Consider the following 22,942-nt stretch of genomic DNA (forward strand, 5'->3'; position numbering starts at 1 on the left):
GTTATTTTTGAGGATATTGGCTTTCATACTAAACAATCAAGGGCGCCACAATTTTGCAACAGGCAATTCTGCACCAATTACCTGATGCAATCATGTAGGTGGAATTCATGCCACAAAAATATGGCTTTGTTGGAATAAGTGTTTAGACTAAAATAGCCATAAACATCAAAAACAACATTTAATAACTTAAATTAATTTAATGTTGTTCACATTAATATCAGTATTATGGAAGAGAAGCAGAAAAACGTTGGCATGTATGTATCTGATGAAATTGAATGCATTTGATGTTTAGATCGTAGCTAAATATTTATGGGCACTTGGGTGGCGCAGTGGTCTATTACACTACCCCACGACTGCTAAGATCCAGGTTCAAATTTCAGCGGTGCTATCAGGCGGGGTGGTATCTACACAGACATTACTGGCCATGTCTGAAGGGTGGTTGGAAGGGGGATGGCCAAAACCTTGTGATGGATTGTTGCTCTGTTCAGGGAATTCCCGTCTTGTGTCTTGTGTTTCCCATGGAATCATGTCTGCCCCTCCCTGAACTAGATATATGGGTTAATGAAAATGAAATATTTCTAGGTTTGATAAACTGAATCAAGCTTTTCATCAGATATACCAGTGAAATATTAGCCTTGGTGTTGGGTTTCAGCATCCAAAAAGCTAAAAATAACCCACGTCTTTAAATTTGATTTGATATACATTTGTTTTCATGTCGTTCATTGAGAAACCCCGGCTGAGACAGGTTACTAATATTGAAAAGTTATGACAGTGTGTGCTGCCGACACAGTCTGTATTTATGAGCTTCATTTATGTGTTTATGAAGTAGCCCCAGACAGCCACGGCATACAGCAGGCCCCAAGCTGCACGCATGATCAGCGGGAAACTGCATCCATGGCAACATCTCCATTTCACTCCATTATCATATTATTTCCAGATGTGCAGCCAGTGGTGTTTAGCATTGGCTCTGCCACAACTGTACACATCTCTTGTTTTCTCAAGATTGTTAGATTTGTTTAGTTAGGTGTTTAGTCAGGCAGAACGGTTCACAAGTAGGTGGTGTGGGTGCCGCACAGCACCAGGGTCCTCAGACATGGGTTCGAACCTCAGATTTGGAGGAGTTATGCATGCACTCCCTATGTCGGCTTACGTTTGTGTCTCCCACATTTCAAAAACATGTCTAAGTGTTTACGACGGCTACTATGAATGAGTAAACATACGCTAGATGTCCAAAAAATACAACCCCAAACCAGAAAAAGTTGGGACAGCATAATTATGTTGCTCTAAGATCTCAATGTACTTTTCTGCATTAATGCTGCCATCACAGACACAGCCCCATACCATGACAGACCCTGGCTTTTGAACTTGTTGCTGATAACAGTCTTGATGGTCCTTTTCATCTTTGATCTGGAGAACACGGCGTCCATTTTTTCGGATTCATCTGACCACAATACATGTTTCCACTGTGTGATGGTCCATCCTAGATGTCTTCAAGCCCAGAGAAGTCGACGCCGCCGTTAACATGGTTAACATAAGGCTTCTTTTTTGCACAGTAAATCCAACCTGATTCCTTGAATGGTTTAATGATATTATGCACTGTAGAGGGAGAAATATGCAAATCCCTTCCAATCTTTGTTTGAGGTACATTGTTTTTAATCATTTAAATCATTTTCTCACACATTTGTTGACAAACTGGAGATCCTCTGATCATCTTTGCTCATCAAAGACTCAGCCTTTCCTAGATGCTGCTTTTGTACCAAACCATGATAATTATCACCTGTTGACATCACCTGTTTAAAATCGCATCATTATTAAATTTTTTCACCTCACTACTAGCCCTAAATTGCCCCCGTCCCAACTTTTATTGGAATGTGTTGCAGGCCTAAAACGCAGGAATGGAGGTATATTAACAAATGAAATGAAGTTGAGCAGACAAAACATGAAATATCTTGGGTTCAAACTGTCTGCAATCAAATAAAAGTCAAAGTAAATGTAAGGAACACTGCATTTTTATTTTATTAGCATTTTCCATAGTGTCCCAACTTTTTCTGATTTGGGGTTGTAGTAAACACATGACCATAAGCTTTTGGACATAGTTTTCAAAAGACATGGGCATTGCATTGTGTTGCTCACTCCCCTTTGCACCTACAACAGCCTCCACTCTTTTGGAAAGCCTTTCCACAAGATTTAGGAGTGTGTCTATGTGAATTTGTTGCCAGGAACATTTGTAAGGTCAGGCACTAATGTCAAAAATCAGATAGTTTTTCAGATCAGCATAAAAAGGTAAGACAAATTTAATTTACCTCCTATTTATTAATACTTAAAGTAGGTTAAGAAAACTTATGAAATAAGACTTTTATGACTTTAAGACTCCTGGTCTTAAATGAAAAGAACATTCAAGATGTTTAACGTTCACATACAATCATCAAAATTAAATACCCGTTTGTGTCTCTGTCACACTACCATGATGCTGCTTTAAATGTGTGGCCACAATCGATGCATTGTTTTTACTACTGTTGAGGAATGGTCTGCCTGTAAACAGCTTTTGGATCCGCCCACCCGTTCACCTGCCACGCCTGTTTTTATACAGTGTTTTTCCCCCATTAACTTCCATTAATTTTTTTAAGTTTGAGATATCGACGCCTTTCTAACTCTAAATCGTCCGACTCGTTAATGACACTCCTGCTTGTATACAGCTTTTGGATCTGTGCACCCGTTCACCCGCCACGCCCGTTTTTATATGCTTTTTTGGCCCCATTGACTAACATTCATTTTTCGAAATTTCGAGATATCAACGCCGTTCCAACTCTAAATCATACAGCCCGTTGATGACACCCCGACTTGGATACAGCATTTGGATACGCACCCCCGCCCACCTGCCACGCCCATTTTTTTTGTCCCATTCACTTCAATTCATTTTTTCAAATTTCAAGATATCAATGTCGTTGCAATTCTGAATCGTCTGGCCCATTGATGACACCCCGACTTGGATACAGCATTTAGATATGCACCCCCGCCCACCTGCTGCACTGCAATCACACTCGCATTTTTTTCAGGAAATGCACCTCTCTAGTTATATTTTGTGTTTTGCTTGAAAAAAACTGTTAGACTATTTTGATGAGAAGGTTTGGCTTGCAATGTTCGAGTTCATTTCAAAGGTGTTCAAATGGGGTTAAAATTAGGGATGTATAAAGGGCACTAGATTTTCTCCACAACAGACTACAGTTTGTGCTCAGAGGCCTTAAACTGCTGCCCCAATTATTTACTATAACTGAGGCTAAACACCATTTAGTAAGGGATACATGCTCTTCGTCTTTTTTAGACCCTTTTTAAAGATTACAGAGGTGCTTTTAAATACAAAAACAATTTACAAATGTGGTCCATCCAACAAAAGGATCTGCTAAAAAACTGACCACATAGAAATGATTAAAAGTTTTGAATATTCAGTCAGACAATGTGGCATTGTTCTCTATCAAAGCTTGCCACAAATTCCTACATACTAAAACCACCCAGTCTCATTGTGCCCTGTTATGTGGCAATGTTGTTTTTGTGGTGCAAAAAGCAGCAACATGGGGCAGCTGGAATTCAGGAGTCAGGACAATGTTCAGAATGTCTGGAATGTCACTCACTTTCAGGATTTGAGCGGCTTAGTTTTGCGGACACTACAGGCACTTGGGAGCGAAAACCGACATCGCTATAAATCGCAAGGTGTTGTAAGCCAACTCTTACTGATCCTCGCACACAAAACATGATGTGTTGCCACATTCTTTATTTATTTATTTTGTTTTGACTCTGGGTGCAATGCATGAATTCACCCTGGACAGACCATAACAGGTAACACAACTACACCTTCACTTGCTCACTCACACCTAGAGATATCAAGAGACCTTCTGAATGATTTTGGGAGCTGGGAGGTATCCAGAACAAACCCATACAGACACAGGGAGAATGTATAAAAAATCCCCAGAGTCCTTGACCAAAGATAATTATTAACCCAGGTCCACAGAACCGTATGCAATGTGCCACCCACTCCAACACTGACGCAGCCCACATCCAAAATTGATTAATCTGTGGGGCTCTGGTCAGAAGGGTGCAGTCACACCACCTCAGAAGGCAGCTTGCTCGTCCAAGCAAAGCTCATTATTTTCTACTGGGGTGGGGGCCTAAATAAATATTAATAAGGCTCCTCAAGGAATCAAAGAATAAAAAACACTGAATGTATAGTAGTGGATTAAAACTTATGAGTGCAAGAAATATCTATTACTATTATTGTTATTGAATATTTGTAATGTTGAATTTTAGTGCATGCTTTCATATTTAAGACATCTTGTAGATTAAACACGAATTATTTATTTCTTCTAACATTACAATTAATATAATATAATAATGTGTGTGTAGGTTTGCCCTTTGTGACCACATACTCCCATTTTATAGATTTATATACAGTGGTGTTCAAAAAAATAGCAGTCCAGCACCATTAACTTGATAAATCAAAGTTTTTAGTAGAAATGCTATTTCTACATAGCAAAAAATGTACTTGAAAGTGTAGTAGAGTATTGAAAACAAAACAAGCCCAACAATTAGGACATGCATGTCGTTCATTATGAGTAATCGAAGCATTGATTGAAAGGCGGTTGTTCAAAATAATAGCAGTGAGATGTTTAATTGGTGAAGTCGTTCATTCTGCAGAAGAACGGGTGTAAATTTTGGCCCTTATTTAAGGTAGGAGGGTGGCAAATGTTGCACAGGTTGGTCATAGCGCGTTTCCTTCTGAAATACTGGGGAAAATGGGTTGTTCCAGACATTGTTCTGATGAACAGCGTACTTTGATTAAAAAGTTGATTTTAGAGGGAAAAAACATACAGAGAAGTGCAGCAATGATAGGCTGCTCAGCTAAAATGATCTCAAATGCCTTAAAGTGACAACCAAAACCTGAAAGATGCAGAAGGAAGCGTGGAACTACTGTTCGAATGGATCAAAGAATAGCCAGAATGGCAAAGGTTCAGCCAGTGATCACCTCCAGAAAGAACAAGGAACATCTGAAGTTACCAGTGAGTACAGAAGATGATTAAGTGAAGCCAATTTACCAGCAAGAACTCCTTGCAAAGTCCCGTTGTTAAGAAAAAGACGTTTCCTGAATGGGTTCAAATTTCCCAAAGAACACATTGACTGGTCCAAAGAGAAATGGCTCAACATTTTGTGGACTGGTGAAAGCAAAATTGTTCTTTTTGGGTCAAGTGGCTGTAGACAGTATGTCAGACGACCCCCGATCACTGAATTCAAGCCAAAGTTCACTGTGAAGACAGTAAAGCATGGTGGTACAAAACTATGATATGAGGATGTTTTTTATACCATGGTGTTACGTCTATTTATCACATACGAGGGATCATGGATCAGTTTAAATATATCAGAATACTTGAGCAGATCATGTTGCCCTATGTTGAAGAAGAAATGTCCTTAAAATGGGTGTTTCAACATGACAATGACCCAAAACATCTTGGTTACAGACAAACAAGATTGAGGTAATAGAGTGGCCAGCACAATCCCCTGACTTCAATCCCAGAGAGAACTTGTGGGCTGACGTCTGAAACGCGTTTTTTTGAGGCAAAACCCAAAATTGCAGAAGAACTGTGGAATGTAGTCTAATCATCCTGGACTGGAATACCTGTTCAGAGGTGCCAGAAGTTGGTCGACTCAGATCTCGGAAACAATTGTAATGCCACTAAATATTAGTTCAGTAATTTAAAGTAAAGTGAAACCTCAAACATTTTCAGTTTATAGATACATTTTTTGAGTTTTTAAAGAAAAATGCTGGCACTGCTATTTTTTTGAACAGCCTAATATTCATTTTTCTTAACTTTCTGTAAAGGATGAACACAAACTGGCTAAATGTTGTTAATGTTTTGATTTAGAATTGAAAGTGTAGTATTTTCAGTGCATTTGCATTTATGGAAATAAAAGTTATTATAATGATTTTGTGCTTTATTCACTTTTTTAAAATCACTGCTATTTTTTTGAACACTACTGTACAGTGGTACTTTGTAACTCGATGTCCCCTAAACTCAAAATATTTAAAACTTGACGCACTTCAGGGTGAAATTTGTACCCTTACACTCGACATTCCCTTAAATTCGACGTGCTCAGCCATTTAAAAAAATATTTATTTAATTTCAAATTAACAATGAACAGTCACTTGGCTTGGGCGGTGCAGTGAAACGTCAGTTTAGTGCGAATATGAGACGAATAACGTTACAGCTGGGGGTTCTGAGAAATTGTGAGAATCACCTTTTTCCAGTCTAAAACGCTTATCGTAAAAAAATAAAGCTTAATGTTTAATGGGATTAATGTACTAAAAGAACAACACAAGAACACTAAACTTCCCTTAATTATTACTGCTTATAAGTTCTCTCCACTAATTCCTTGTCTTTCCTCGCGCCTTTACTGAACGGAAACAGTAAAGAAGTGCAGGTTTCATTGTATTTTTATATTGATTTTCAACTGTTTTTCAATTGTATTTCAGTGTTTTTATATTATATTTGTGTTATTTTTAGTGTATAAGTGTCAAAAACAACCCCATTATTTTACATTAGCCCAAAATATATGCAGTTCCACAGGACCATGGAACGCATTAACAGGTTTCCCATACATCCTTATTGGAAATAATATCTTGAAACTCAACATCTTTTAAACTTAACGCCACTCCCAGAACCAATTAACATCGAGTTTCAAGGTACCACTGTTGTCACATTCTAAAGACTCATCATGTATTGGCCTTGCAAACATCATCCTTTTCCAGCAATAATGTGTGTTGGGTATTACTTTGTGGTCAGAGAAAACATACAATTATATAACTTTACTGTTTTATTCCCAATAAAACTGCTGATTTCCACCCATAAAGTCTCCATTATCATGCAACAGCTTTCAGTTCTGGAGGCTGAGGGTTAGCACATTCTTCCTCCCAGACATTCAAAGCCCAGAACATTATTTGATAAACCAGTGTATCTATGGAGGGGCTCACTGTTCTGACTGATAGGGAGAGCAGAGCCGAGCCAGTATGCTATCCTGGACCAATGGTTATGGATGGCTCTAGAATTGTTTGGCCTTAAGCTTTTTTTTTTTCTAGTCTTTTTTGTTGTAATAAGCAACTGACGTGTAACATGAATGGAGTGTGCAATAATGCAAATAAAAGTCAAAGAGACAAACAACATTAAATATTCTGTTTACATTTCTGTTAGTTTATTATCTTCTGACTCAATACGGGAAAGGATTGCTGATACAACAGTAACTAAATACATTTCTACAAAGTAACACTGTAATTCTGAAATGTCATAGTGTCTATTCCAGTAGAATCTCTGAAATACAATATATACACATATTTTATATTATACATTTATACTGGCGTAAACACTAACAATAGCAAAGCTTTGCAACTGTTATTTGTTTAAAGATTAGCTAACTAAACTTAAATACATTCTTCGCTCTGCTTAAGTAAATGGATTTTAAATGATAATATTTTCCGTCAATACACGTACAGTACGTTCTTTTTAAAAAATATATATTCTTTTAAAAAAAGTCCATTGGCTCAAACCACAATGTTAGGAAGAGGAATTCTTTAAAGGTAAAAATGATGCAAGCAGCACGGTCCTGGTGCTCACATTTTCTCTGTGTGGATTTAAAAAGCTGTTCTGTAATTTGTCATTTTTGTTAAGCATCCAGTTTTTGTTTAAGCTAAAATGGTTTAACTTGCCAATATTTGCTTTTAAAATAGTTGACTGTAACCACTTGAACTTCTGTCAAACTAATAGGATTATTAACTGAGGTTAGAGTTTCCTGCAGATCTGATATGCAGATGTATGTTACGATAAAAGAAACATAAGAAAATCTACAACATTGATGTGAATAATTACAGGAACATTAGCCAACCTTTCTTACTGTAGCTCAGAAACTGCACTTCATGAATAATGAAAATAGCTGAAAGGAAGGAGCTTTCCGACTCCACTATCAACTGCCTGAAATATTAATATAGCAACATGGTTAACTGCTAATTAGGACTGGATCACATCTATTTATTCATCAGATTAATTATATATATACTGATCTGACACACTGATCAACCATAATATTAAAACCACCTCCTTGTTTCTACACTTACTGTCCATTTTATCAGCTCCACTTACTATATAGAAGCACTTTGTAGTTCTACAATTACTGACTGTAGTTCATCTGTTTCTCTGCATGCTTTGTTAGCTCCCTTTCATGCTGTTCTTCAATGGTCAGGACTCTCCCAGGACCACCACAGAGCAGGTATTATTTGGGTGGTGGATCATTCTGTTATAATGTTAATGTTATGGCTGATCAGTGTATATATATATATATATAATCTTTATTTAATGACTTGAGAAAATAAATGAACCTGATTTTGATTTAAACTAGAATAATCATAATGGTAGTAGATTAGCTGGGAAGACGGGGGGGGGGTACACTTTAAATCTGCTCATGGACTCAACATATATTTATTTTTAATCATGACCTTCTGTTTAAAAGGCTTGAGCAGCAAAGCAAATGAGAAGCAGAACACACACACAACACTTTTTTTTTTTTGCAGTTCTATGTAATAGCTCTGGGTAATTTGTGCATAGATGGCACATTCCCAGGTAATGCCCGTTGGCCTATATTAGTCTAACAGTGTACACTAAGCCCAGCACACACGCACACACGCATACACACACACACACACATAGCTTATGGTCCTAACAATACCGGCGACAAAAAGCATACAAGGGTTGTTAAAGCATTTTCTTTCGAATCCCCAGTGGTGCTATTGGTCATTCAGACATGACTTGCAATGTTAAAAAAGGTGGCCAAGGCCCTGCGATGAACTACCATGCTGTCTGTGGGTCTGTGGTGTTACTGCATTGCGTCCAGTGATTCTGTGAAATCCGGACACACTACAACCATGACCAGGATAAAGCGACACAAGGCATATTAGGTGACATACACTAGAATAGTGATCTAAGTTAATGATTCGGTCAAGTATATTGTATTACATCACTATTTTATCTGCTGCTGTTCTGTTTCTTGTAGTCTTACTCCCTGAGAGTTTTCCTAACACTCTCATTGGCTGTTGCTTATTACAAGTTGGAAAACATTGGAGACCCTGCAACTGATTAGCAACTGGATGAATAATGTTTCCCCAGGAGGTGCGGTCCGGGTCCTTCTCCTTCTGTGTTGAGTTTGCATGTTCTCCCTGTGTCTGTGTGGGTTTCCTACGGGAGCTCCGGTTTCCACCCACAGTCCAAAAACATGCAGTCAGGTCAATTGAAGACACTGAATTGCCCTATAGGTGAATGGGTGTGTGTGTGTGTCTGCCTTGCGATGGACTGGCGCCCCGTCAAGGGTGTTACTGTGTGCCTTGCGCCCATTGAAAAGCTGGGATAGGCTCCAGCGCTTAAGAAAGTGAGTGAGTGAGTGAATAATGTTGCTAAACCACTCCCCTAACACAAGTGGCATAAGCCAAGTTTATGCGCCTACCTACTCTGAGTAAAAATCGGACCTAAAATCATGCAGTGTGCACTAGGCATTAATTCTAATCCATCACCAAGGAGTTTAAAGCATTGTGGGTAACCTCAAGCATTTTTTTGCTGCCCTAGGATAAATGAGTTCTGATTGGTCATCACATTAGTAGGTTTACTGTAACAGACTTCTACCACACACACGTTCAAGTTCTTGAAAATGGGCAGTTAGCTTGGTATGATATTTAAAAAATAATTAAGACAGCTTCCACAAAAACATCTAGTGGTTTCTTCTTGGTCATCCTTGTTTTCCACAACAATGGACACAATAAAGTCCGAATGTCACCAAAGGCAACTGGTTAAAAAGTTAAAACTGACGTTGGGAGGTTCCAGTTTCACAGTTTACAGGCACATTCCGGAGGTCTGTGGGTTGTGCAGCAAGTGCCAATGAGGAGAAATAAAGATCCTACGCGAGACCTCACGTGATCACTTGCTGTATGACAGACCGTTCGTGAGGGCATGACTTTTTCCCACAATGCAACCTCTTTAACAGGCGCTGGAGCTTATGGGCGAAGTTTTTGTTCATCTTTCTGTACATGAGCGGCATGGCAAAGCTGCTGGTAAACGCCAGCAGCAATGAAAAGCTCCTCAAGAAGGCGTAGGTTCCACCGGGTCGCATACCAGGTGCCTCAGCCACCGTCAGCACCAGCAGGGTGGTGTAGTAAGGTGTCCAGAGCACAAACTGGATGGCCACGCAGGCCAGAAGCAGCCTGTGAATGGATGGATCCATCCTTCCTGAGTCCTGGTCCAACGGTGTGGACTCTTTGCGAATACGCAGGATGAGGCAGAGCGCATACAGTACGGCGGCGGCCGGTACGGCATAGCCGATGAGCGTCATGATGGCGTCGGCTGCTTCTTTGTTCTGCATCTTGGAGCACTCCAGGATCTTGGCTGAGACGTGGTTGCACACGTAGAAGAGCAGGGAGGAGAAGCTTGTGAGCACGGCACCGCCCCAGATGAAGCCGCAGACGTGCTTAGTGTTATAGACGCTGGACATGTAGGTGCGCGGCAGTGCCCGCTCTATGTAGTAGTCCAGGCTGAGCAATGCCGTTGAATACATGATGACCAGGGAGGAGATGTTAAACAGGATCAGAAGGGTGATGTAAACCTCGTCGTTGGGCTCCCAAGCAGGCCAGAGAATAAAATCTGGACCCAGGAGCTCAATGGGAGCCACCAGGTTTAGCACCAGACCAGCAATGGCCATGTTTACAAAGTAGACGTCGGGCATGGTCATGGACACTTTGTTAGAGAGGTTCACCACAACCAGCAGGGCATTGTAGCAGAGGGCCACTGGAAAGCACACGATGAGGTAAAGAAGGGAGAATATTGACAGGGTAAGGCCCACATCTTGGCATAGAGCCAGTTCCGCACCGCCTTCCGTCTTATTATAAACCATGCAGCTCCACATTGCGAGAACACCTCCGTCTTCTTGTTCTGCTCACGGAAAATACTGCAGAAAAAAAGAATACACAGTGTTATTACACTGTTCAGATAATGTTAATTAACATCAAACTGTTCATACTGACTAGGTTAATATTAGTTTATTACATATGATTAAACTAATATTTAATGCTGGAACTGATTCTTTCTTATCAGCTTGATGGTTAGTCTCAAGATATTTTAAGCTAGTCTTTAAACATGCTAGAGATAAACTGGTAAAAAAAATCTATCAACACAGCAGACACAGTATGGTCATTGTGTCCACACTAACACCATTCATTCCACTTCACTGGCTACATAAAACAGCACCATGTGATGCACTGATCAGCAAGGCCCCTTCATTTCAGAGATTGGGCAGCGTCCTGTGACCACTGATGAAGGTCTACAAGATGACAAACTCAAACAGCAGCAATAGATGAGCGATCGTCTCTGACTTTACATCTACAAGGTGGACCAACTAGGTAGGAGTGTCTAATAGAGTGGACACGGTATTTAAAAACTCCAGCAGCGCTGCTGTGTCTGATCCACTCATACCAGCACAACACACACTAACACACCCCCACCATGTCAGTGTCACTGCAGTGCTGAGAATGATCCACCACCTAAATAATACCTGCTCTGTGGGGGTCCTGACCATTAAAGAACAGCACAAAAGGGGAAAGAAACAGCTGGACTACAGTCAGTAACTGTAGAACTACAAAGTGCTTCTATACGGTAAGTGGAGCTGATAAAATGGACAGTGAGTGTAGAAACAAGGAGGTGGTTTTAATGTTATGGGTAAATAGATGAAGGTATTTTGTTGTTACAGAATGTAATGGGAATGCTGTACAGCAAACAAAATAGCATTGCTATATTAGAAATAATAACACATTTTTAGGCAGAATTTCAATTTAAAATATAGTCAACTATAAGAACATTAAAATAAATAAACAGCATTCTGGAACAACATTCTTTATGCAACCTTCTATGCAACCTAGAAAAAAATATGGTACATAAATTCCCCTAATGTTTTTTTCTTTCTTTTTCAAAGCTATGTCAGCTGCTATAGCTATTATCACAGCTGAATAATAGGTTCCGTCTTGAAAAAGTCAAAGAGAGGGGTTGTTTGCTTTCTTTACTTGTGTACATAGAAATTAGGATGTTCTTTGCATGACTGTGGGGGCGTAGAGTTTACTTGATTTTTTTCAAGTCCTAGTGCTTCTAAGAATGTAAAGAGTGTTTTGTAGGGGACTGAGGTAAAGATTTTCCAGTGGTTTGTATTGTAGAATTTTGTTCTGGTGTTGTTCATCTTTTGGCATGCATAGAGGATGTGTTTGATAGAGGTTCTTGATCCACAGAGGGGGCAAGTAGGAGCCTGGTTTCCCTTTAGCAGGTAAATATGAGTGAGTCTGATGTGTCCTATGCAGCATATTGTGTAAATAATTAGTTCTCCTCAACACTGAATGGTATGAGAGAGAAAAAAAACTGTTGAATGCAGTGAAATGAAAAGGAAAAAATAAATAAAACTGTGATCTTGTGCACTTTATGCTTAGTTCACACTACACACCGTCACTACAGGTCACCGCTAGATGTGGCAGCTCGGAGGCAAATCTGCGTTCGCTCAGGGCTCGAAAACCGGCGCTCGATCGCTATGTGTGAGCTGTTCAACGACTCAATCTAAGACTCAGATAGCTCGCAGACTCGAGAAAAATATCTAGCATGTTAAATATCTGGACCTGTCGGCGACTCAAAATCATGTACTGTGAAAGGTGTTGCGATCAGGTTGTAATTGTTATGATTGTTATGAACACAAAATACAAAAGGGAAACCAGGGGGAGGAGTGTAAATATGTGGAACATGGGCATAATACAGTTTATATCAGAATATATCGGCACACACACAAGCTTTACAGTATTTGTGACTTTCACGCCAAAGAATGCATTACAAAGAATATTTGGGTGGCACGGTGGCTAAGTGGGTAGCACTGTCGTCTCACAGCAAGAAGGTGCTGGGTTCGATCCCCAGGTGGGGCGGTCTGGGTCCTTTCTGTGTGGAGTTTGCATGTTCTCCCCGTGTCCGCGTGGGTTTCTTCCGGGTGCTCCGGTTTCCTCCCACAGTCCAAAGACATGCAGGTGAGGTGAATTGGAGATACTAAATTGTCCATGACTGTGTTTGATATAACCTTGTGAACTGATGAATCTTGTGTAATGACTAACTACCGTTCCTGTCATGAATGTAACCAAAGTGTAAAACATGACGTTAAAATCCTAATAAACAAACAAAGAAAGAATATTTTTTTGACCTCCAACACACTACAGAACAGACAATCCCTGCTGGTCAAACCCACTCCTTCACCCACATTCACTTTCTTTTCTCTTGGCTTTTACGCTGCATATTAGTGCACAAACAACTTCGATCGCTTGCTACTTTTGCATTTTTGGACATGGTATCGTAATACGCCATGTCACTTTTCGCGTATGTTTTCGTGACAAAACGTAGTTTGGGAGACCAGACAGACTCGTCTGAGATTCCTCATGGTGATAAATCATATCGCCGATCGGTTGTGTAGTGTGAAAACCACAACGACTTGTACAGCAATCTGAGCAACTTGAAAGTCGTGTAGTGTGAACTTGGCATTAGCTTGTATTAGAGATGCATGAGTACCGATACTGGTATCGGGTATTTGCCCGATACCGCGCTCATTAACTTGTACTCGTACTCGCAAACGAGGCTCCGATACTAAACATCCGATACCGTGTGCCTAGTGCACGTTGCTGCGTTATGCCTAGTTCACACTACACGATTTGTGCCCTGATTTTCTCTCTTCGACTGGTCGGCGCTAGATTTGCCGGCTCGGGAGCAACTCGGCGTTCACAACTCGGCTCTCGATCGCTAAGTGTGAACTATCCAACAACTCGATCCGACCGGCTCGCCGAGCGCTCGGCGACCGGATCGAGTTTTCTAGCACGTCGGATATCTGATCTGAGATGTGCGACTGGCAGTGAGTGACATGTCGAACAGCCAATGAGAACGCAGGATACGGTGTGAGGGGAAATGCAGGAGAGGAGTGTAAACCGGTGGGACAGGGTGATGATATAGTTCATATCAGAATACACCGGCACACACACACATTTTACTGTATTTCTGACCTGATCGTTCTCTACAAAACATAACAACAAAACACCAACATTGCAAAAATATTTATTAACCTCCAACTCACTACAGAACAATCCATGCTATTCGTGTTGCCAAATCCACTCAGATTCATTTATTTTTCCTCCTTGATTTCATCACATCAGCGCACAAACACTTTGATCACTCGCTACTTGTTGACGTGCATTTTTGGACGTGGTATCATTAAACTTCTCGTCACTTCTCACGTGTGTTTTTGTTTAAAAAAAAAAAGGGTATTCTAAATAGGTATTGGTATCGGCAAGTACAAAAATACATGTACTTGTACTCGGTTGGGAAAAAATGGTATTGATGCATCCCTAGCTTGTATACTATTATTTCATTTGTATATGAGCTATAATTTGATGTATGCTGTATAAAACAGTAGAACAGTAGGAGGGGTGTCAGGAGGCATGGCTGATAAATTGATTGATAGCAGTTAAATGAAATAAAAGAAGACGAGAAAGCATTATCTCAAGGCTGAAGGAGCAGATGCCAAAAAGAACAAAGCCAACTCTGATAAAGCAGGCATGCCTGTTGAGAATAAGAAGAAAAACCCACGTCTGATTTTAATCTAAACACAGACAGCACAGACAGATCATGAGACATAGAAAGAGCCAACAGCACAGAGCTAAAGTGGCTAGGATTTTACATGTTAATGGTAAGTGCTTTCTGTACATGTAGACCTACTGTGCATAATTGCCTATATGGGATCATGCATTCCTATAAGACGACTTAAGTGCTACTTGGAGGTTTTGTTTTGTTCAGGGGTGGTACTTAGCCTAAAATATTTAAGAAGCAACATTCTAACACAATGTTTAAAATGACTATGTGCTTCACTGCAGCTTTATCATGAGCTGGCTTGTGTCCTGGCCTTTTCACCTTTACTTGGCAGGTTATGTTGTTTTATGGACCCTGACCAAAGAACGGCAGGTTTCAGGTCTGTAGAAAGGTCAGTCACTCTCTATGGCAAACAAAGCATAAGGTTTAGGGTATTCATGGGGTGAAACATGATGCACTAGGGTCAGTGTGAAGTGGATTTAAGAAGCTGCAGTTCGTGATAAGGTCACAGATTAAGATCACATAAAAACTACCACTTCGTCACTAATCCCAGAACCATTCTTCATCGCTAGAACCCAGCCAGACCTATAGCTTTTCACTGAAATATAGTTATCAAAAATCATGTATAATGTATAATCAATAAATAATATTGCTTCTGATGGTCAAGTGTGTTACTAGAAATATTAGGCTCTGTGAAACCCCTAAAAAAAAGCATTAATTTGCCCCTTGGTCACACAACTTGTGCCAGGAATTTGTTATAGTTACATTATACTTGCTGTTTTTTTGATAGGCTATAGTTATGAACATAATTAGTAGTTTCCTATAAATTAATTAAGCAATTTTAAGATTGTTTCAGTTTTCTCGCCTAATCTAGTCTTGTGCAATCCCTGATTGCATCCTCCACTGATTCAACCCTCAACCGTTGACTGAGGACGCTTCTCAACAGACACACGCCCCCTCCGACACATGCTCGGTACAGACTGCCCAGCCAGACAGCCCAGCCGGGTGGCAGAGATGAGTTTCGATACGATGTATTCGAAAACCCAGCTCTGGTGTGCCAACGTATTTTACCGCTGCGCCACCTGAGCGGCTTATTTTAAGATATTTTTTAAGAAATCTCATAATAAAAAAGAGTAACCTTTAGAAACACATCCTGTGGTGAACTGGCTTTTAGACAAAAGGGAGACTGAACAAAGCTCTCCCTATTTCTAAGTAAGTATATTTGCCCACAAGAGTATGGTGAACAATAGAAATTTTCATTTTGTGATTTATTGTGATTAATTACTAGCTTTCCTATCCATGGTTTAAATATTTTCTGAGATGAATTGATTCCCCATTTATAATTCCATTGATTTAAATACAGGTGCTCAGGTGGTGCAAAAGCCCACTACTGCTAGGTTCAAGTGTTGGTATCACCAGCACTGCTATCGGCCGGTCGAGCGTCTACATACAGCCATGATGGACTGGGTCTGGGGGAGGAGGAGAGTGTCTAAGGCCATGTTATAAACTGGCATCCTGTCTGAGATGTTTACATTGACATTTACATTTTTGGCATTTAGCAGACGCTTTTATCCAAAGCGACTTACAGCACTGTGACAGTATATTGTCTAAGCAATTGAGGGTTAACATCCTTGCTCAAGGGCCCAACAGTTTGCAACCTGGCAATGGTGGGGCTTGAACCAGCAACCTTTTGATTACTAGTCTAGTACATTGACCGCTAGGCTTCAATTGCCCTATTAGATGTGTTGCTGAATTGTTTCCAATGATTCTGGGAAAACCAGACGCCCCTGCGACCCTGACCAGTATAAATCTGCGCTATAGATAAAAATGAATGAATGAATTAAGAAATGTATGTAAGATTTAAATATAGACTTTTTCATTTGACTTAGAATTATAATTCACTCCTCAATGATCAACTGCATTTGACAGCAGGGGAGCAGAATTAGGCATAACACCCATGTTGCAATAAACTCATGCTGTAATAAACAGGTACATACAGGTCCTTCTCAAAAAATTAGCATATTGTGATAAAGTTCATTATTTTCCATAATGGAATGATAAAAATTAAACTTTCATATATTTTAGATTCATTGCACACCAACTGAAATATTTCAGGTCTTTTATTGTTTTAATACTGATGATTTTGGCATACAGCTCATGAAAACCCAAAATTCCTATCTCAAAAAATTAGCATATTTCATCCGACCAATAAAAGAAAAGTGTTTTTAATACAAAAAAAGTCAACCTTCAAATAATTATGTTCAGTTATGCACTCAATACTTGGTCGGGAATCCTTTTGCAGAAATGACTGCTTCAATGCGGCGTGGCATGGAGGCAATCAGCCTGTGGCACTGCTGAGGTGTTATGGAGGCCCAGGATGCTTCGATAGCGGCCTTAAGCTCATCCAGAGTGTTGGGTCTTGTGTCTCTCAACTTTCTCTTCACAATATCCCACAGATTCTCTATGGGGTTCAGGTCAGGAGAGTTGGCAGGCCAATTGAGCACAGTAATACCATGGTCAGTAAACCATTCACCAGTGGTTTTGGCACTGTGAGCAGGTGCCAGGTCGTGCTGAAAAATGAAATCTTCATCTCCATAAAGCTTTTCAGCAGATGGAAGCATGAAGTGCTCCAAAATCTCCTGATAGCTAGCTGCATTGACCCTGCCCTTGATAAAACACAGTGGACCAACACCAGCAGCTGACATGGCACCCCAGACCATCACTGACTGTGGGTACTTGACACTGGACTTCAGGCATTTTGGCATTTCCTTCTCCCCAGTCTTCCTCCAGACTCTGGCACCTTGATTTCCGAAAACAGTACTTTGGACCACTGAGCAACAGTCCAGTGCTGCTTCTCTGTAGCCCAGGTCAGGCGCTTCTGCCACTGTTTCTGGTTCAAAAGTGGCTTGACCTGGGGAATGCGGCACCTGTAGCCCATTTCCTGCACACGCCTGTGCACGGTGGCTCTGGATGTTTCTACTCCAGACTCAGTCCACTGCTTCCGCAGGTCCCCCAAGGTCTGGAATCGGCCCTTCTCCACAATCTTCCTCAGGGTCCGGTCACCTCTTCTCGTTGTGCAGCGTTTTCTGCCACACTTTTTCCTTCCCACAGACTTCCCACTGAGGTGCCTTGATACAGCACTCTGGGAACAGCCTATTCGTTCAGAAATTTCTTTCTGTGTCTTACCCTCTTGCTTGAGGGTGTCAATGATGGCCTTCTGGACAGCAGTCAGGTCGGCAGTCTTACCCATGATTGCAGTTTTGAGTAATGAACCAGGCTGGGAGTTTTTAAAAGCCTCAGGAATCTTTTGCAGGTGTTTAGAGTTAATTCGTTGATTCAGATGATTAGGTTAATAGCTCGTTTAGAGAACCTTTTCATGATATGCAAATTTTTTGAGATAGGAATTTTGGGTTTTCATGAGCTGTATGCCAAAATCATCAGTATTAAAACAATAAAAGACCTGAAATATTTCAGTTGGTGTGCAATGAATCTAAAATATATGAAAGTTTAATTTTTATCATTACATTATGGAAAATAATGAACTTTATCACAATATGCTAATTTTTGGAGAAGGACCTGTACATGCTGCTACATGTCTCTGATGTGAGTAATATCTAAATATTTTCTCTCAATTCAAATAACAACGAATTACAGGAATTGAATTCCCAATGAATTAAAATGATCAACAGTGTTGATTAATTACTTACGAGTATTAGGTAGTTAGCTCAGGTTTAAAGTTCCTATTTCAGAGAACTGTACAATCTATGCTGAAGAGTATTAAATTGTTCTGGCACTTCATTTTGGCGCAACATCTTCCCAAGAAACTTTGTTTTTCCTTGTTAGCTTTCTGTATCGATATCTCTATTATGTGTGTATTACGTGTTCATTAACGTCAATGCCTGTGAGCATGCATTCCTCAGATTTCTGTACTGCAATGCATTAAAATAGATCGAAAAAACAAACAGAGCATTCTTATTGTGCCTTGCATAGCTCAGCTGTGAAAAAGCTGGCTTGGCTTCAGTACAAAAACCACCAAACATCTAATACACAACGTGTGTACCAGTGGACGTGATCCTTCAACCTTTTACACGTTCAGTGTACTTTCACCTAGACAGAACCAAAAACATCTAAATACTAAAGTTCAATCTGGTGCCACACGGTCATCTTATTGAGAAATACACTATATGGCCAAAAGTATCTGGACACCTGACCATGAGCTTGCTGGATAACCCATTTACATTTTCAGCATTTAGCAGACGCTTTCATCCAAAGCGACTTACAATTATGACTGAACATGATTTTTGAGCAATTGAGGGTTAAGGGCCTTGCTCAGGGACCCAACAGTGGCAACTTGGTGGTGGCGGGGCTTGAACCGGCAACCTTCTGATTACTAGTCCAGTACTACCACTGCCCTACCATTTCAAAAACAAGTAGGGATGTAACGATACACTCTACCCACAATGCGATACGATTCACGATACTGGGTTCACGATGCGATTTTTCCCCAATTTTTTTTAAACAAAATAAAATTGAAGACAAATTATGACAAAGTTTCCTTTTATTATTTCTCTTTAAAATAATAAAATAAAATAATGTATTTGTGCTTATCTTTTATTTATCTAAATAATAAATGCTCTTTTATTTCTGAGGTAGATACAAACTATGCCACATAATGCTTATTGTGTAAAAAAACAAATGAAATTTTAAAACAAATCCAACATTATATAAATAAATGAATAATACAAATAAAGAAAGTATCCTCACATTCTCCTTTTCTTGGAAAATCCCCCTACCTGGCAACTTTGTAAAGTGTGAATATCGTTTCATCTTAAATGAATAACCAATTCGAATCGTGGCACATATGCACCGATTTTTAACTGTCAAAAACAAGTGGTATTAAGATAGAGTGACCTGTATGTGATCTGTTGAGCAATAACAGCCACTCTTCTGGAGAGGCTTCTCATAAGACTTATGTCTTGGGAATTTGTGCCTATTCAGTCAACAGAGCATTTACATGTTGGTCAAGATATCCTCAATTGATGTTCTAGTTCATTCCAAGGCTGTACAGTGAAGCCGAGGTCAGGGCTCTGTACAGGCCACTGAAGTTTCTTCAAACTAAGTTTTTTTTTTTGTCTTTATAAAGCTTGCTTTGTTCACATGGGTGCAATCATGCTGGAACAGCAAAGAGTCTTTACTTAACTGTTGCTACAAAGTTGGAGACATGTAATTGCCTTCATATAATTGATTTATTACACCTGTTAGTGGCTGGTGGGTGTCCCAATACTTTAGTCCATATAGTGTATCATGTTTAGAACAAACAACACTCTGTGACTCCCTGCTGTTGTAACGTTGTTGTTTGTGATCTCCTGCCAGTTCTACAGCCTTTGGGATCCTGACATCGCCAAGAAGACTATGGGTTGGGGGAAGGAGGAGTGTAGGATTACACCGAGAGCACAGAGCACAAGAGTAAACAGTAACTCTGTTTACATTCAATTCTGAGCAATACTATGCCACTTACTTAGACCGTTGTTATTGTGGAAATGATTCCTATAGCTTTAGATGTCTAACAGAACATACAGTGAGTGTGCTGACTGGGGAGTTTCATGTGTGTGAACCAGTCCATATTATTTCCTGTCTTGTCCATACTTATCGCATGACTGGGAACCAGAAACACCAGAACAATTCTCACTGTACTCGAGCCAGTCCTGCCTTTATAAATACATTACATTAGAAGCATTCCAGAGTCGCTGGCTCGCATAAAAAAGCATAATTGAGGAGTTAAATTCCAGAGTACAACAGCACTGAGCATGGTCCTGCGTCATTAGTTGCACTTCCCCTGAAAAGGCCAGGCTCGCCCTGGCACGGCTTTACAGAGCGACTGCTGAGCTAGTCATGCTGAGTGGATTTGACGGGACGTGAGCGATAAGGCCATTCCTTCCTCTTGCCAGATCCCTGTTTGAATGTACAGCAAAATTTCCTGAACAGGCTGAGTGGGGTCACATGATGTCAGGTGCCGGGTGAAACTGTACATAAAGTTTCAATTCCTTTTTTTTACGTATTAAATGTTTATTCTCCTAGCCTACACAGGGCATAGCCTGGTATTTACCTGGCAAATGTACTACGCTTTTACCAGATAAACTGATTGTCAGTTAACATGACATTTTAAGGGGTGCTTTTACACATAATCTCAACTAAGATAAAAGAACATGTGGAAAGTGGCTTTGGTAATGAACTTACATGCCAGACTCTGTTTATCCAAGCTGTGTACCTCTAGTGTGCAATAGTATAGACACCACATAGTATCATTAACTAACAAGGGCATCCGACAATGAACAGAACAACCGCTGTTTGTGCCAAGTGGATTTAAGTATCTCAGAAAAGTACGTAACAGCTGTGAACTTCTACTTTACTATGAAGTGTTGCAAAACAACCTTCTGACACCGGAGTGGACTGGAATATGACAGAAGGAATTTGGAAAAGCCTGCAGAGTTCTAGGACACAGTACCATGGAGTGACGAATCAAAACAAACTATTTGGCGATTTGGATCAGCAGCTTGTCTGCATGAAATGTGAGGCTCATAAATACTATGGGGGTGTTTTTTCTGCTGCAGGAACTGGCAATCATGAATCTTAAGTGGCATCATAGATTCACAGAAATAGGAATGTTGTGGTGAAATTGATCCTTGGTGATAATTTGACTTCCCAGCAATAAAATCATCCCAAGCACACTTCCAAGTCAACCAAAGCTTGGTAAAGGAAATAGTCCTGAAGTCGCCTTTTCGGCCTCCAGATTTAAATCCCATAGTAAATCTTTGGTGGGATTAAAAAAAAAGTGGTTGCAGCACACAAAAGTCAAATCAAAGCTTAATGAGCTAGAAGCTTTTACATGAGAAGAATGGGTGAATATTCAACAATAGAGGTGTCAGAACCTTCTAGCACTTCTGAAAATCCTTTATTAGGGGTTATGAGGCAGAAAGATGTTTAACCCAAGTACTGAGACTGTGGATTGAACTCAAAAATATGTAACTTGTGTTATCAAAATAGTTTATATAAAAAAAATTAGGGCTGTCATTAATTGCGTTAATTAACATGATTACCACTTTATAATAAAAAAAAAAATTTGGTGCACCGGGGCCCATGGTTGGGGGGGGGGGGGGGGGGGGGGGTGTTCCTCCACAACATGAACTCAACCAATCACCTCACTGCCCCCCCTTGGCTGCACTCCCCTGGCCATAATTAGTATATTACAATATTTTCTGCATAACTGTTCAAATTTTGCTTAGTTATTAGTTTGCGATTAATTGCGATTAATTTGGTTCTTTAATCGCGATTAAAAATTTTAATCGTGTGACAGCCCCCCAAAAAAATCTTTCTTTCTAGTCTTCATTGTATATCCTCCTTTAATTCTATACACATCACCATAACACCTTTTATTAGGTATTTCTAATTGTACTGTTCCTATTCATGTTGGTTATATATATTTTAACTTATTAAATGTTCATTCCCCTACCCTAGCCCAGATGTTTGTTTATGACATAACCTAGAATTTACCTGGCAAATGCACCAGATCTTTACCAGATAAACTGCTTGTCAGTTAACATGGCATTTTAAGGGGTGCTTTTACACATAATCCCAACTTGTGTACATGTAATGGGAATAGGGGTTTTGGTAATGAACTCATGCCAGACTTCACATAGTACATGTGGAGTCTGGCATGGTGTCACATGTATAGGCACCACATAGTATCATTAACTTAAAACAGCATCTGGCAACTAACAGAACAATCCCTGTGTTTGTGAGATTTACACACTTTATAAAAACACAGTATAAATACTTTTAAAATGCCTTTCCTTACAAAGTTACCTGAGCTTGCTAGTGCAGGTGCTTGTCCTGTATTATCAAGTGGCTAAATGTCCTAAACATTTGCATCATAGACATGATATTGTTACAATATCATGCTTACTTTTTTCAAGATTTGTATATTGTACATAGAGATGCATGAGTACTGATACTGGTATCGGGTATTTGCCCGATACCGCGCTCATTAACTTGTACTCGTACTCGCAAACGAGGCTCTGATACTAAACATCCGATACCGTGTGCCTAGTGCACGTTGCTGCGTTATGCCTAGTTCACACTACACGATTTTTGCCCTGATTTTCGGCGTTCACTCGGCGATCAAAACTCGGCTCTCGATCGCTAAGTGTGAACTATCCAAC

General features: G+C 40.0%; 1 protein-coding gene across 1 annotated transcript in view; it reads right to left on the reverse strand.

Annotated features, from left to right (window-relative positions):
• Window positions 1-7,220: 7,220 nt before the first annotated feature.
• The window catches only part of gpr146 (G protein-coupled receptor 146), a 32,769-nt gene continuing 17,047 nt past the window's right edge, over window positions 7,221-22,942 (reverse strand). Inside the window, exon 2 of the mRNA XM_062990321.1 lies at window positions 7,221-11,022. Within this exon, the coding sequence (XP_062846391.1) occupies window positions 9,991-10,980 (990 nt within the window). The 5' untranslated portion in view covers window positions 10,981-11,022 and the 3' untranslated portion in view covers window positions 7,221-9,990. The remainder of the gene's footprint in view (window positions 11,023-22,942) is intronic.

Source organism: Trichomycterus rosablanca, chromosome 2 (genome assembly GCF_030014385.1).
Source record: "Trichomycterus rosablanca isolate fTriRos1 chromosome 2, fTriRos1.hap1, whole genome shotgun sequence".
Lineage (NCBI taxonomy): Eukaryota > Metazoa > Chordata > Actinopteri > Siluriformes > Trichomycteridae > Trichomycterus > Trichomycterus rosablanca.